A 13,926-nucleotide genomic window follows, 5' to 3' on the forward strand; every position below is an offset into this window, starting at 1 on the left:
ATTTGGAGCTTAAATACCTCAGTTCTCAGAGTAGCTTTAGGCCTCGGTCGTGTTTTATGATGATAACAGATGTGCGAGGAAATAAAACAGATTTTCATATCATCACCCAAACCACACAGAAATGCAGAATTAAGATAAATATATCGGATGATAAATTAAACTAGCCGTTAAGGAGACTTTAATAGCGTAATACACAGCAATAGGTAATGGGTTCCTAAGAGTGGAATGGCTGCTTTGGCACAGTTAGAGATTACTGGCTATGCAGAAATGAGTCTTTAGAGACTGCTGAGTTTGCGGCTCGTGATAATCGTCGGCATTTAGTGTACTTAAGGATCGGGTTAATTAAAGTTATGCACATTTATAATCAAGTCACTTTCAAAACAAATGTGCGTTTTATAGTTCTGTGGTGTTTCTGTTGCGGTTATGTTGCATTTTATGTATGTGCTATATTAGTTGGTTGTAATTAAGTTGGATGTAGCTACGCTCAGTGGTTTCAGAAGTCCTGTTTTGAAGCCTCGAGATCAACATTTTCCCCGCTGTCTGATTGGTATTTTAAAAGCCAGGCGTGGATATGACAGTGTAACAGCGTGCTCATTGGCTAATCACTTAACAATCACCTTGTTAGCCAATGAGCATATCCTGGATAATCAAAGATTGGATTAGCCGCTTTCCCATAGACTTCTTTACAGTCTTTCTTCTTCAGCTCTCGCCCCCTGGTGACCATTAAGAAGAATGCAGGCTGAAGGCACCTCATCCTCAGTGTCACGTTTCAAACCTGTAACAGCCGATTTAGACTCATTACAGTTGGACATGGAACTGGAAACCCCTTTTAACCCTACGCCGTAACCTTCCACGTAACCTGACATGCACTTCCCGGGACATGTAACTACACGCAGGGTCAGTGCACGCCAGGACGACTGAGCAGTGTCGAAGGTTATGGGTTAAAAGAGGTTTCTGGTTACATTAAGTTATGACATAGATTCATTTTCTCTCCTGGATACTCCCTCTTTTTCTTTTTTTGATAGTTTAAGAAATGCTCCCTTCAGGAATTTGCTGACACGTTTTCATTTGGGACAGGGTTGTTATTCTCTTACTGAAACGTAACATGTGAAACAAACACCAACAAAGACTATAACAATGACGTCGCCCTTTATATAGGTTTGCAGTTGGAAAAATCTACACAACCAAAACAATAAGAAACGGACTCTTTTTTTATAAGTTCACAGAACAGATTATTTTGCTATCACGAAAAACGCCTGTTAGCCTTGAGAAACACATTGTCATTGTCTCACCTGGTGCCCAGGTGCTCTATGTGCGTGTGTGTGTGCTGCTGCTCTCTTTTGTTCATCCTGCATCTGTGTGAACATAGCTCCTCACAGCTGCTAACACACTGCTGTGTTGCCTGGCTCACTGACGTTTGTAAATGTGCAGTTCCTAGTGTTAGAAATCCTTTATTTTGTGTGCCATACTGTTTGCTCTGCTGAACAACTTCTGTGTTACTGTTAACTGCCGTCTTTCATTGATGTAAGTCAGTCATGTGATTACAGCTGTGAGTGAGAAGCGTGCACAGTTAATACCATTTGCAGCAGAATGTCACCTCTCCTTGATCCTGGTTCTGCTGGAAGTTTCTTCCTGTTAAAAGGGAGTTTTTTCTTCTCCCTGTCAACAAGTGCTTGCTCGTAGGGAGTTATGTGATTATTTATAATTTCTCTGTATTATTGTAGGCTCTTTACATTACCATATAAACACCCAGCACTAGCCTGGTGTTCCAGGTTTGCAGAAGCAAAGCTTTTAAACATTTTCTACAGTGTTATGAGTTTGCTGTTTTATTGCATTTCAAGTCCTTAAAATTCTTTTTTTTTTTTACTTCTATGTTGGTAATAAAAGCCTGGACACCTTGAATGCAGCGTTGCTAAAATAAACCGATTGTGCACAAAGACAGCCTGTTGTGAGGATGTCTATCATTATAATGTGCTGAAGTACAGTTAGCGTCATGCAGTAACTTTAAAAAATATTTATCTTTGAGCACAGGAAACTGAGACTTTGTATTTGACAGTATACTATTCAAACAGAAGGTCTTAGAAACAAAAGCCGTGCTCTAATGTAAACCTGCCTGAGAATAAAGGCTGTTATCTTCTGCCTGCTGAGTTAAATAAAGGTGCCAGACACTGTTTGAGGAAAAATGTTAAATGATTTTTCTACACATATGTTTGGTCTTTGATATTTACAGTTTTATAAATTCAGCGTCTGCTCACATTCCTTACCCGCAGAATGAGGAATGGAGATGCAAACACATGTAAAACATAACATTTTAAATACGCAGTAGACCGAATCTGTCTGTGTGTGTCTGTCTTTTTCTCTCCCTCTCTCTCAAACTCACTGAAAGTCAAATGTGGAGTGTCTCCGTGTTGCCCTGAATATGTCAGTTAACATTTTTAATGTCAAATGAAATCTCTTCTGGGCCATTTAATGAATTCATGACTGAAATTATAAGATCACTATAGCTTCAAAACTAGAGTAGTTCTCATTTACAGAATATTTTAACAGAGTGTTACACATTACACATGTCCAGTAACTAGAAAATGATTAAAAATGGTTTCCATGTTGGATTTATCCACAGTAATAATCTGTCAATGCTGTTTTTCAGGCCTACACGTGGCTGCAGAAAGAGATGGGCCCTGAAAGCGACCCAGTGGTCATTGTTCGTTATATCGGCTCCAGCCAGCTCTCCACAGACCTACGAACCCTCCTCCAGAGCATCTGTGAACAGATTGCATTAAACTACCGCTGCCTGATTCACTTTTTGCCTAACAAGATTCAGGAGATGAAGGAACTCCTGATCAACCTCTTAGGGGAACCATCATTCCACAGGCCCTTGGTCATTGTCCTAGATGCCCTGGAGCAGCTCTCTGAAGCCGATGAAGCTCGCAAGCTGTGGTGGCTCCCCATACACCTCCCTCGGACGGTCCGCATTGTGGTGTCAACGTTGCCCAATAAACACGGCATCCTGCAGAAGCTTCGCCACCTCATCCATGATGAGGGGTATTACGTTGAATTAATCCAGAGAGACCGCAAAGTCTGCAGTCAAACATTAAAGCAGCAACTGCTGGGGGTGAAGAGAAAGGTCACCTCAGGCCAGCAGATCTATGTCAATGAGGCACTTGCCAAGTGTACTTTGCCAATGTTTGTTAACCTCATCTACAGGGAAGTAGTTCACTGGAGGTCACATAAAGATGTGGACGATAAGTCGCTCTGCTCGACGGTGCACGAAAGCATAGAGCAGTTGTTCTACTCGGTGGAAAACAAGTTAGGCCAACGATTTGTCTTCAGAGCACTAGGGTATATCACCATGGCCAAGGCTGGGCTAACTGAAGTTGAGCTGGAAGATATCCTGTCCCTTGATAACATAGTTCTTGGTGATGTCATTGTGGCAACATACCTCAAAAATCCATTGAGAATCGCCTATGACTTGATTGCGAAGCTCAGAGAGGAGCTTGAGGGGTATCTGGTGGAACGTCAGGTACGGAACGTCACTTTGATGGTCTGGGCCAACAGGCACCTGCACCTTATTGCCCAGAAGCTATACCTTAGCAATGAGGAGGACGTGCATCAGATGCATAGCCTCTTAGCTGAGTATTTTCTAGGGGCATGGTCAGCGGGCAGAAAGAAGATCTTTACCTATGATAACAACCATTTCACTTCCTTGAACATTTCTCATCACAAAAACCCTCACCATCAGCAGTCCCATGAAAAGACATCTTCTGATAAGTACTCCTATGACAGACAGACTCCTGAACAACCTTGGGTGTTCCAGTGCAACCTTTTGGAGCCTGACATTTTCTTTGTCAACCACAGAAAAATGACAGAGCTGGTGTACCACCTTACCAGGAGTGGGCGTACAGATGACCTCATGTTTGGTGTCATAATGAACTTCAGCTGGCTCTACACAATGATCAAGATTGGCCAGTTTGAAAAGGCTCTAACAGACATTGACCTAGCTTACAGTTACACCCAAGAGAAAGAGCTGAAGTTCTTAGCCACAACTCTCCGTAGCATCAAAGTAAAAGTGCTGAAGAATCCGGCGTCGCTGTCTGCAGAGCTGCAGCAAAGACTTCTGCCAGTTGTCACCTCCCTGCCTAAACTCAGACACATCCTTCTGGAGTGTGACAAAGATGGCCCAAAGTACTGCTCTATTGTGCCTCTCCACTCCTCTATGGATGTTACTTACAGTCCAGAGAGGCTTCCTCTTTGCTCCAGCTACATGCAGATTGTGGAGATCCTGCCCACTCTAGCCCCAAACATAGTCCTCGTAGCACTGGAAGATGGATCTGTCAGCACCTGGGATGTAGAGAGCAGGCAACTTCTACGGCAGATCGACACAGCCAGATCTGTTGTGCTGGGAATCAGGTTAACCTCTGATGAGAAGTATCTGGTTGTGGCCACAACTAAAAACACACTGCTCATCTATGATAATCACAAGTCCTGCCTTTTATCTGAGGTTGAAATCAAGGGCTCCAAGCATGCTGGCATCACTGGTGGCGTTGCTTTCATTAACGGTTTTACTTTATCTACCCATCATGCTTTGGCATGGCTTGAGGCTAGTAAAGATGTGAACGTCATTGACCTCCTCTATGGTTGGCCTTTGTACCAGTTCCACTGCTGGTATGAGGTGACTTGTGTCCAGTGCTCGCCAGATGGAATGTATGCCTTCTGTGGCCAGTACCTCAACACGGTCTCCATCTTTCATCTTGGAAATGGTGACAAGTTGGCCACTGTGACGTCTGAGTTTTCTGGAGGGTTTGTGAAGTCCATTCTTGTACTCGACACTCTCAGCCAAATGGTGATGATTGACAATGAAGGCAGTTTGTCCGTGTGGAACACCAAAGAGGTCACTAACCCGAAGCTGATGGAGGATTATGATTGTAGAGGGGATGAGACCGAAGTAGTGGGCATTGAGTTAGCAGAAGACCAACGTTCCATTCTCATTTGCAAGGCTCGAAGTATAGAGGTGCTGGACACAAAAGTATGGAAGATGGTAGAAAAGTTTAAAGCCAAACGTAGTGAACGCTTTGTTGCCGCTGTACTCTCCAAGAATGGCCAAAGCATTGTGGCCTCCATGGAAAATACCTCCTCTATCTTTGTCTGGAGGAGAGACAGTGGACAGTGCATGGCTAGCCTGATTGAGATCTCAGGGGCTATCGTGAAACTCATCAAATCAATCCACCACAACTTGCTCCTTTCGGTTGCCAGCAGTGGAGTTCTGTCTGTTTGGGACATTGATATCATCACCGCCATGTCCAACATTGACAAAACAGGGAAGAAGATCCAGACCTTGCAGCTGTCTGGCAGAGAGGACTATGTGTTTACCATGGACGGCTCAGAAGCTGTCCACAAGTGGAACTTTAGCACTGGCTTCATTGAGACAGTCTTTAAGCACGAGGGCATAGTAGAGAACTGTGTCCTAACCTCCTCAGGGGATCTCATGGTGACTTCGGATGACAAGTCCAGTCAGTATGTCTGGCAAACCAACACAGGAGAAAACATCTTCCGCATCAATGGACAGAGAATATCACAATTGTTAATTACGCACAATGACCAGTTTGTGGTGTCCCTTTGTGAGCAGAATGCCTCCAGAGTGTGGAGGCTTGCTACGGGGCACAAAGTCTGCAACATCTTAGTTACCCTCCAGAATGCACTGATCACCACAGCGAACACTTTCCTTGTGGGAACGTCAAAAAACAAGCTTCTCGCTGTCAGCCTGTGGTCAGGCAGCGTATCAAAGAAGTTTGTCTGCGATGATGGCATTACCATTGTCAACTTCAAACTCATTCCCGACTGCCCTGACTGTGTAGTCTTCATCACGTCCACCGAGACAGTCTTCATCTGGAGCGTTGCAGATGAGTCCGTTTGCAGGAGAGTCCAGTTGCCAGCCAATTTCCTCAAAAATCTAGAGGACTTCCAAATCTCACCCAACGGAAAATTAGGGATTGTCTCCAAAGGTGACGAGAATATTAACGTCTTGGACCTTCACAGTGGGAAGCTCAGGCTTGTTCATGCCGCCGGTATAATTTGGCGTCAGAAGTTATCAAGAGATGGGCGTTACCTTGTATACATATGTTTCCGGAACTGTGACGAAGACGACGACGCGGGCGTTGTGTCCAACCTGATCGTGATGCGCCTTGCCGATGGCAAGAGCATTGGCACATGCTCGCTTTACAAGACCCCCACCTTCCTGTCTCTCTCCCAGCGAGCGCTAAACATCATCATCGGCTTTGAGGACGGCAGCATTGGCACGTACACAGTAGTGGATCGTGTGGATGCTGCCCTCAAGATAAAGATAGCCACCTCCAACAGCCGCCAGATTGTCAACAATGCCTCTCAGAAGGTCCGTCCCAAATGCAGCAATCATTCCTTTAAGACTGTTGCCGACTGCATTTGGAGAGAGTCAACAGAGGTCTTTTCCAGGGACAGCCCCATCAACGTGTCCGACTCTGGAGAAGGTGAGTCGACAACACCTACGAAAAAGACTGAACTGCTGCAGTGACAGGTGGAGAACAGAGGAGTGGGAGGAGCTAAGGTGGGAGGGCGGAGACAGGCGACAAAGCTTAGAATCTCTGGGGTCGCAGTTGATTCTTGTTTACAGCCACGTGATTCAGCTGCAGATGTCAGCCCTATGGGTAGTTAATGGGCCGACCGGTTTTTATCGCTGCACTCAAGTTATGTATGAATTACTTCCAACTTACGACACACTTTGTTTTACGCATTAAGACTGTTAGAAAATACTGTTTTTTCAAAAGAAAACACATGTAAATCGTGTGAAGTATTAGTTTGCCATTATGTGTCCTTTTGCATTTGAAGAACAAAGTTATGATTCAGAAGTCTCGTTCAAACATTTACAAAGCCATTCCAGTGATCTCAGCCACTATCATCCTACCATATCTTTATTTATATTGTGCACATTAAGCCATACTGTTGTTCGTAAAAGAGTATATTCATGTTTGTATTAATATCAGGCTGTACTGTACAAAATGGAAGAACTATGAACATATGTACATGTCTCTTTTTGGCTGCTGCAATTTGTCCTTAAAAAAACTAAACAAAAAAGTTATGTTGTGCTTAATGCAATCAAAGTGAGTGCCTGGAATTTAAAATGTTCTTTATGTGCAGATTACAAGATTTATGAAAATGCAGGGAATTTGTACACACAGTCTACGCACCGTTGCATAATACTTGCATTGACGCCAGATGTGAACGATCAGTGTACTGGTCAACAACGCGGGAGATGGAAGGCATTGCTCTCTGTAACGATAGTTGTAGAAATTTCTTGGAACAGTTTACGTAAATTGGATGTGAATTTGCCTGCAGTTCCATCAGTTTGTCTGCTGTTCGTTTTTTTAAGGGAAACACCACTATTGAGCATAAAAGTAGCATAGCACCATGCACATTCACGCCTTAACCAGTGTATTTGCTTTAGGCTTAGTGGCGTTTGTTCAAGTGTTTCAGTATTAAAGAAAAGAGTGATTAGCCCAATGTTTCTCTGAAACAGCTCGGCCGTGTGAATATATTTAGAAGTGTAGGCTGTAGGTGGAAGCACTTTATAAGTGGTTTTTGTGAGAAATTATTAGATTTATTCATATGAGACGTATAAATTGTTGAAAGTGATCTAGGTTTGTCTTAAGATTTATCTACAGAAAGACACAAGCTATTCGGGCACTTGCAGGCTACAGCGGGCTCACTTGAAATGCTAGTCTCTTCATATGTGCCTGGTATCATTACAAATGTCGATGCTGTCGTTTTAGCAGCTGACGTCATAGTGGAACAGCCTTGGTAATCAGTGGTATTAAATATGGGTCGGTACTTGACATTGTTTGTCACCCTGTGTAAAAACTTTGGACAAGACACTGAAGATTCTGAATGTGGAGGGAAAATGTATCTTGTGGTGGATATTTCAGCACAGATGTAAAGCAGAAGTTACATTTTAAATGTACATTTTTAAGTTGGACTTCCTGCTTTTATTTCAAATTGCGTGCCACGTTGACACCGTTAAATTTTTCTTACACATTCACCAACTTTAGTTTTCATGCTGTGTTTTTTTTCACAACTTTTCAGAAGGTGATTTCTAAATTGTTTCTGAGCTCTATTAAAGTCATTCTAGGAGAAAATCTCACCACTCAGCAGCCATCTTGCTAACACCTCCGGGCCCTTAAAACAAGTGCTAACAAGACCAACTCCTTATCTAAGTCAGTGGGGTGAGACCCATTACTTTAATCCTGTCGAGGCCACTTCAGCCAAAATGGGATTTGTATCCTGTCTGCAGTAACTTTTATGTGGTCCAAGGTGCCTCGGACCTTCCAACCCGTCCATATGTTGAAAGCAGGGAGGGGAGCAGCAACACCTTAACAAAGCAGACTGAGCACCAGTGGCATTAGACAGAGTTGGCCAATAGTGGGTTGCAAAGAATCTTGCAGATGCAATTGCACACCCTAACTGAAGGCTACTTTCAGCCACTCCTTTATTCAAACGGGGTCCCAGCGTGTAGTTCCACATATTTGATTTGGCAGATTTTTATACCGGCAACCGCTGAGGCATTTCTGTCTCCTCCCAGGATCAAACTAGGGGTCTTTCGCTTGTTAGAAAAAAGTGTAAAGTACCACACTATGGAGCCACTTATTGAATTTTGCACATAGGATGAACAGAAGAGAATCAGCTGATCCATCAAATTATGCCCATTTTCAGTGATCACCTGCAACAGCAGTTACAAAGTTTAGTGACTTTGCTTTTACTAAGTTTGCACAACTTTATGGCTCAGTCTTGAGTGCCAATTTGAGCAACAGCTCTGGATCATCCTAAGAGAGCACACGTGAAAGTATTGGACAGCAGCTCTTAATTTTCAGCAGTCTGCCTTTACAAACATTTATGAAAGATTGAGTCTTGAAGAGCTCACTGAATTTGAGCGTGGTGCTGTAGTAGGATTCCACTGTTTCAAAAAATCTGTAAAACTTCCTAGATATTCCACCATCAGTTGTAAGTGTGGGTGGGAATGAGGAGTTTGGGAACCCCAGCAGCACAGGCACGAAGTGGCAGACTACCTAACAATAAAAAGCACGGTTGTTGATTGAGCTCCAAACCTCCTCTGGCATTAACGTCGGCACAAAAACTGTGTGCTGGGAGCTTCGTCGCATGGGTTTGCATGGCTGAGCAGCTCCCGCAGCTGTAGCGTGTTGCTGGCTCAGTACTTTCGTCCACGTAGCGTATTTCCAGCTTCTGCTGCAGCTCTTTGGAGAGGTGGGAAGCACGGCCATCTTTAAACATTCGTGTCTCTCTCTGATCTTTTTGACCCTTGCCCGATAAATCGGACCCTGATAACATTATGACATGTTGAGATCAGCTGACAGTCTGAAGGAATATTGGAACATCTTTGAGCTCGTACCTTGCAGGTGCCATGGGTGGCTTTTCTTTTTTCTCTTTTCAAAGCATGACTGTAATTGAATTTGTCTCAAGCAGTGTTGAGCTGTGGCGAGTCCAAACTTTACCGAGGCATGACAGAAACAAAAAACACACACTTTCACTTTGACATATACTTTTTAAAGGGCTATTCCATCTTATTCTATGTTTACCAGTTTTGACGAGTTAAGATAAAGGCCCTTGGATAATTTCAAACTAAGTAGCAGCACCAAGCTTTAAAACACTTTATTTCCCTCCGACTCAAGACTTTAAAAAAAGATATTCTTTCAAGTAATTTGCCAAAGTCCCGATTATAGTTTGTGATTTACTTTTGTCGACAGTTGTTTCTGAGGCTTGTACTGTAATTATATTGTTACCAAATCGTTTCAGTGTTCGACTGTGATTATGTTTATGATAGAGAAAAACTTGCTATCTTTGCTAAAGAAGTTTAAAAAAAAAAAAGAGTCCTCTTATAAAATATATCGGAATGCCAGTTTAAGAGTATATTTGAATGTGTCCATATGGAAGCCAGTAAAAATTATTGTATGTTAAGTAACTTGAATGACTTTTAATAACTTACATGTTTGCAACTCATAGTTGACATACTGGTAATGAATGTTTCTATGTATTCTTATCGTCAGGACTGACTTACCTGTTTAGAGATTTATATTTTCATAAATGTTGTACTTACATTTTGTTACAGAGTTGTTTAACTGGAAATTCAAAGAGAAAAAGAAACTTATGTCTGAAGCAATATGAACCTAGTGTGTATGCATTGTTTGTATGAAAATTTTAATGTAATAAAATGGTTCACTTTTTGCCTCCACGCTGCCACCGCCTCTGGCCTTTTCTTTCGTTTTTGCTTTCTGCAACTAGAGGTTGCTGGACCACATTGTCATCGAGTGTCTTCTTTTAGAAATGAAAGCGTTCTTCTTGTGTGTCGACAGATTCTCTGCTCAGCTCATTCCTGAAGTGCCGGTAGCTGTAAATGAAGTTGCAGAGCATGCTGTGAAACAGAAAATTCATGAAGGTTTGTTTTTTTTCCCCCCGGAGAGCCAGAAAACATTGACAGAGCTGACAGCCTTAAACACACACACACACTGAACCGAGCTGTAAAATCATTTGATTGGTCAGTAATTGCTCTTCTGCACAAGATGCCCAATGCCAGACAAGCGTGGCGAATATCTCTCCAACGCCGGCTGACGTTGTCATTGTAATTAGGCGATGCGTGTGCGGTGCACCTGTACGCTGCCCTGCACTTGCACACGCTCGCCGAGACACACAAACCTGCACCGTAAACACATCCAGGATCAACCCGTGATTAGCCAATAAAATCCTGTTGCTTTGGGCTACCATTTTAATTTCCCAGTGGTCTAACTCTAAGCAGATCCGTGTGCGTGTGTGTGTGTGTGTCCTGTCTCCACAGCAACATCAGGTCCACAGCAGTCACAGGCTTGGCCACGCCTCCTATTGTAATGACGGTGAGCTCATGTCTGTTGGCTGTTGGGGCTGCTTCCAGTCATTAGGACAACAAGGGCTTGACTATCGCTAGCACATTCCACCTGCAGAGCCACACAGGCCTGTAATTACACCACTTTGTTTGTTCAATGGGAGGTCTCTGCAGGTCACATGGTGCACTGATGGGTGCGCGTGCATGCATGTGTGTCCTACAATAGGTACAGTTTGTCATTACCTTTTATTTACCCAGCCCTATAAATAGCCACTTCACTGTCAGCAGCATTGAGCCGTCCTTTTTGTCATCCTTGTATTTTTTCAAGTGTGACCTGTATTTCCTGTGATGGGAAAGCCTGTGACTCACCCATATCTTCCTCTCTCCCCCTCCCTACAAGTACACTGTGGCACACCAGATAAACCAGCCACAACTAAACACTTTAACCCCACGGGCACCTGAAATTTAAAAGCAAACTCTGCTTAAAAAGAAAAGAGAGAAAAAACCCTGAATCCTATGGTTGTAAGACGCTTTGTATTTGCCTAACTAAAAGCTTTTCGCCAAATACGGGGTGTTTGCACAGGGAGATCACATCAATCTTGTGCCAGTTGCGGGCAAATATTGTATCTGCGAGGAGAGTTACGATGAATCCCATAAATGGAGCGCGACCGCTCATCTCTCATTATCTCGTATTCTCTCCTCTCATCAGCCCGTTGCAGAAGCGCCAAACCTCAGTTACAACTACCAACAAGCCCTGACCTAGTTCCTCTGAAGCACGCCGGGAGCAGAGACGTGTGAGGAAGGCGCTCCTGTCCGAGTCTGCACCTCTGTTTCCATTCCAGGTGAACAGCTGGAAATGGGAGATGTTCGAGGAGCTGTTTGCTCGTGACAGGTTAAAGAGATTACAGTGTCTGCCGTGCGCTGCAGCATTTAGGGGAGAGTTGATGTGATCACAGAAGAGAAAGTCAGACATTATATGGGGTGGACAGCGACCTTCATTTACTAATTGTTCTTATTTTTCTTCTGTTTTCTTGCTTTATATCGATCGGATCAGTGACAAAATTTAGGAGGCAAACGCTGGTCTAGCCGTGACTCAGTTCATGTCAAAGTCCATGTACGTTTCTGCAGACTGACACGTCACGCCCGACAATGAGGATATTCAACAGTGTGACATGGGATCAAAGCTTTCTGAAACTGCAGAAGTGACTAAGCTTTAATAACTGTTGTTGTTTTGGCAGGAGAAAAGGTCAAGACCACAAAGTCGGGGTTTCTGAAACCATGAATGTTTGCCTTTAGAAAGCCCAAAGCTGAATCCTTGACCTTGGAAACAGCAGGGGAGAAAAACATCGGACCACATTTAGTAGCTTTTTACACAGATACTAAAGGTGGTGGAACAGTTTCAAAAGCGTGGCATGAGCTATTTTCTTAGCTGCTATAGAGTTGAAACAAAACGCGATGAAATATAAGTATTTTTTTTAGGTTAAAACAAAATCTTGCTGTAAGAATATAGGCCTTTAAATGTTACGTAAAGTATTTGAAAGTTGAGAGAAATACATGTCTTAGGTGCACCTTGGTAGTAGTGGGTTAGAACCTTTTTCCTTCAGGACTACCTTCATTCTTTGTGGCATAGATTCAACAAGATGCTGGAAACGTTCAGGGATTTTGGTCCACGTTGACATGATAGCATCATCTGTAATGTCAGTCTTCCCGTCTGCAAACAGCAAGCCCAGCACAAACATGCTCTGTTGGATCTGGTGACTGTGGAGGTTACTTAAGTAAAGAGACCTCATTGTCCTGTTTAAGAAACCAGTTCGACTTTTTTGACTTAGCGCGCTATCCTGCTGGCAGCAGCCATCACAACATGGCTACACCCTTACACCACGAGCAGCCTGAACCATTAGTACAATTCAGAATGGATCCATGCTTTCATGTTGCCAAATCTTTACTCTACCCGGATGTTGCAGCAGAAATTGAGACTCAACAGACCAGGCGACATTTTTCTAAACTTCTGTTGTCCAATTTTGCTGAATCTGTGCAAACTGTAGCTTCAAGTTTTCTCTCCCTAGCTAACAGGAGCAGCGTGTGGTCTTCTGCTTTTTGTAACCAATCAGCTTCAGAGTTCAACATGTTGTGCATTCACAGATGCTCTTCTGCATAGGAGTGGTTATTCGACCGTCTCATTCCTATCAGCTCAAAGCAGTCTGGCCGTTCTGCTCTGACCTCTGACATCAACAAGGTATTTTCTCCCAGAGAACCGCCCCTCATTCTCTATAAACAGAGATGGTTGGGTGGGAAAATGCCAGAAGATCACCAGTTTTTGGAACACTTGCACTAATAAAGCAACTTAAATCACTCATTGTGATGCTCGGTTTAAACTTCAGCACATCATCTTGACCATGTGTAGATGCCTAAAAGCACCGACTTATTGCTACGTGTTTGCCTGATTAGACATTTGCATTAACAAGCAGTTGAACAAGGGTATCAATCAAAGTGTCCATTGAGTAGATCCTTCTCGAAGAGAATCTCCCAGAACCCTGTGACAAAAAAACAACACGGAATAAGCACAGCAATGATATTAGTCGGCCTGCATCAATTTGTAAAGAAATAAAAAGGTGTAAACATGACAAGAAGTTCTTTACGGTTCAGCTTCATATTTAGTAGATACATCTGATCCATACAACATAATGAATGAACTCATGTCCCCAAATTCTTTAAACTATCGACTTGTATTTTTTCAGCGACTTAAAGTGTCCGTCCGTCCTTCGTCTTCATGAAACCTTCATTCTGCTCAAGAATGAAAGTTAAACATAGAAAACAAGAAGGAAGCAGTGGAGTGAAAACAGACTGAAAGTATTTATGCGGCACCACAGGCTGTATCTTTGAACATGTCTAGGAGGGGACTACTTTGCATCCAATGCGTAACATTGTTGTCATGTTTTGTCTCTTTACCGGAATGTTAGATGTCATCCTGTCAAAAGCTGCCAGAGTGGAAAAATGCCTCCACTGTAGTTTAAGTTTTTCTTTTCCAAAAG

At 43.1% G+C, this 13,926-nt stretch overlaps 1 protein-coding gene across 2 annotated transcripts in view; it reads left to right on the top strand.

Moving 5' to 3' along the window:
* The window catches only part of nwd2 (NACHT and WD repeat domain containing 2), a 57,797-nt gene extending 48,858 nt beyond the window's left edge, over positions 1-8,939 (top strand). For both annotated transcript variants that reach the window (XM_005751801.2, XM_005751800.1), the window contains exon 8: positions 2,648-8,939. In XM_005751801.2, the coding sequence (XP_005751858.1) occupies positions 2,648-6,544 (3,897 nt within the window). In that variant the 3' untranslated portion in view covers positions 6,545-8,939. The remainder of the gene's footprint in view (positions 1-2,647) is intronic.
* The last annotated feature ends 4,987 nt before the right edge of the window (positions 8,940-13,926 follow it).

This window comes from Pundamilia nyererei, unplaced genomic scaffold (assembly GCF_000239375.1).
Source record: "Pundamilia nyererei isolate P.nyererei 1_Seehausen unplaced genomic scaffold, PunNye1.0 scaffold00327, whole genome shotgun sequence".
Taxonomy (NCBI): domain Eukaryota; kingdom Metazoa; phylum Chordata; class Actinopteri; order Cichliformes; family Cichlidae; genus Pundamilia; species Pundamilia nyererei.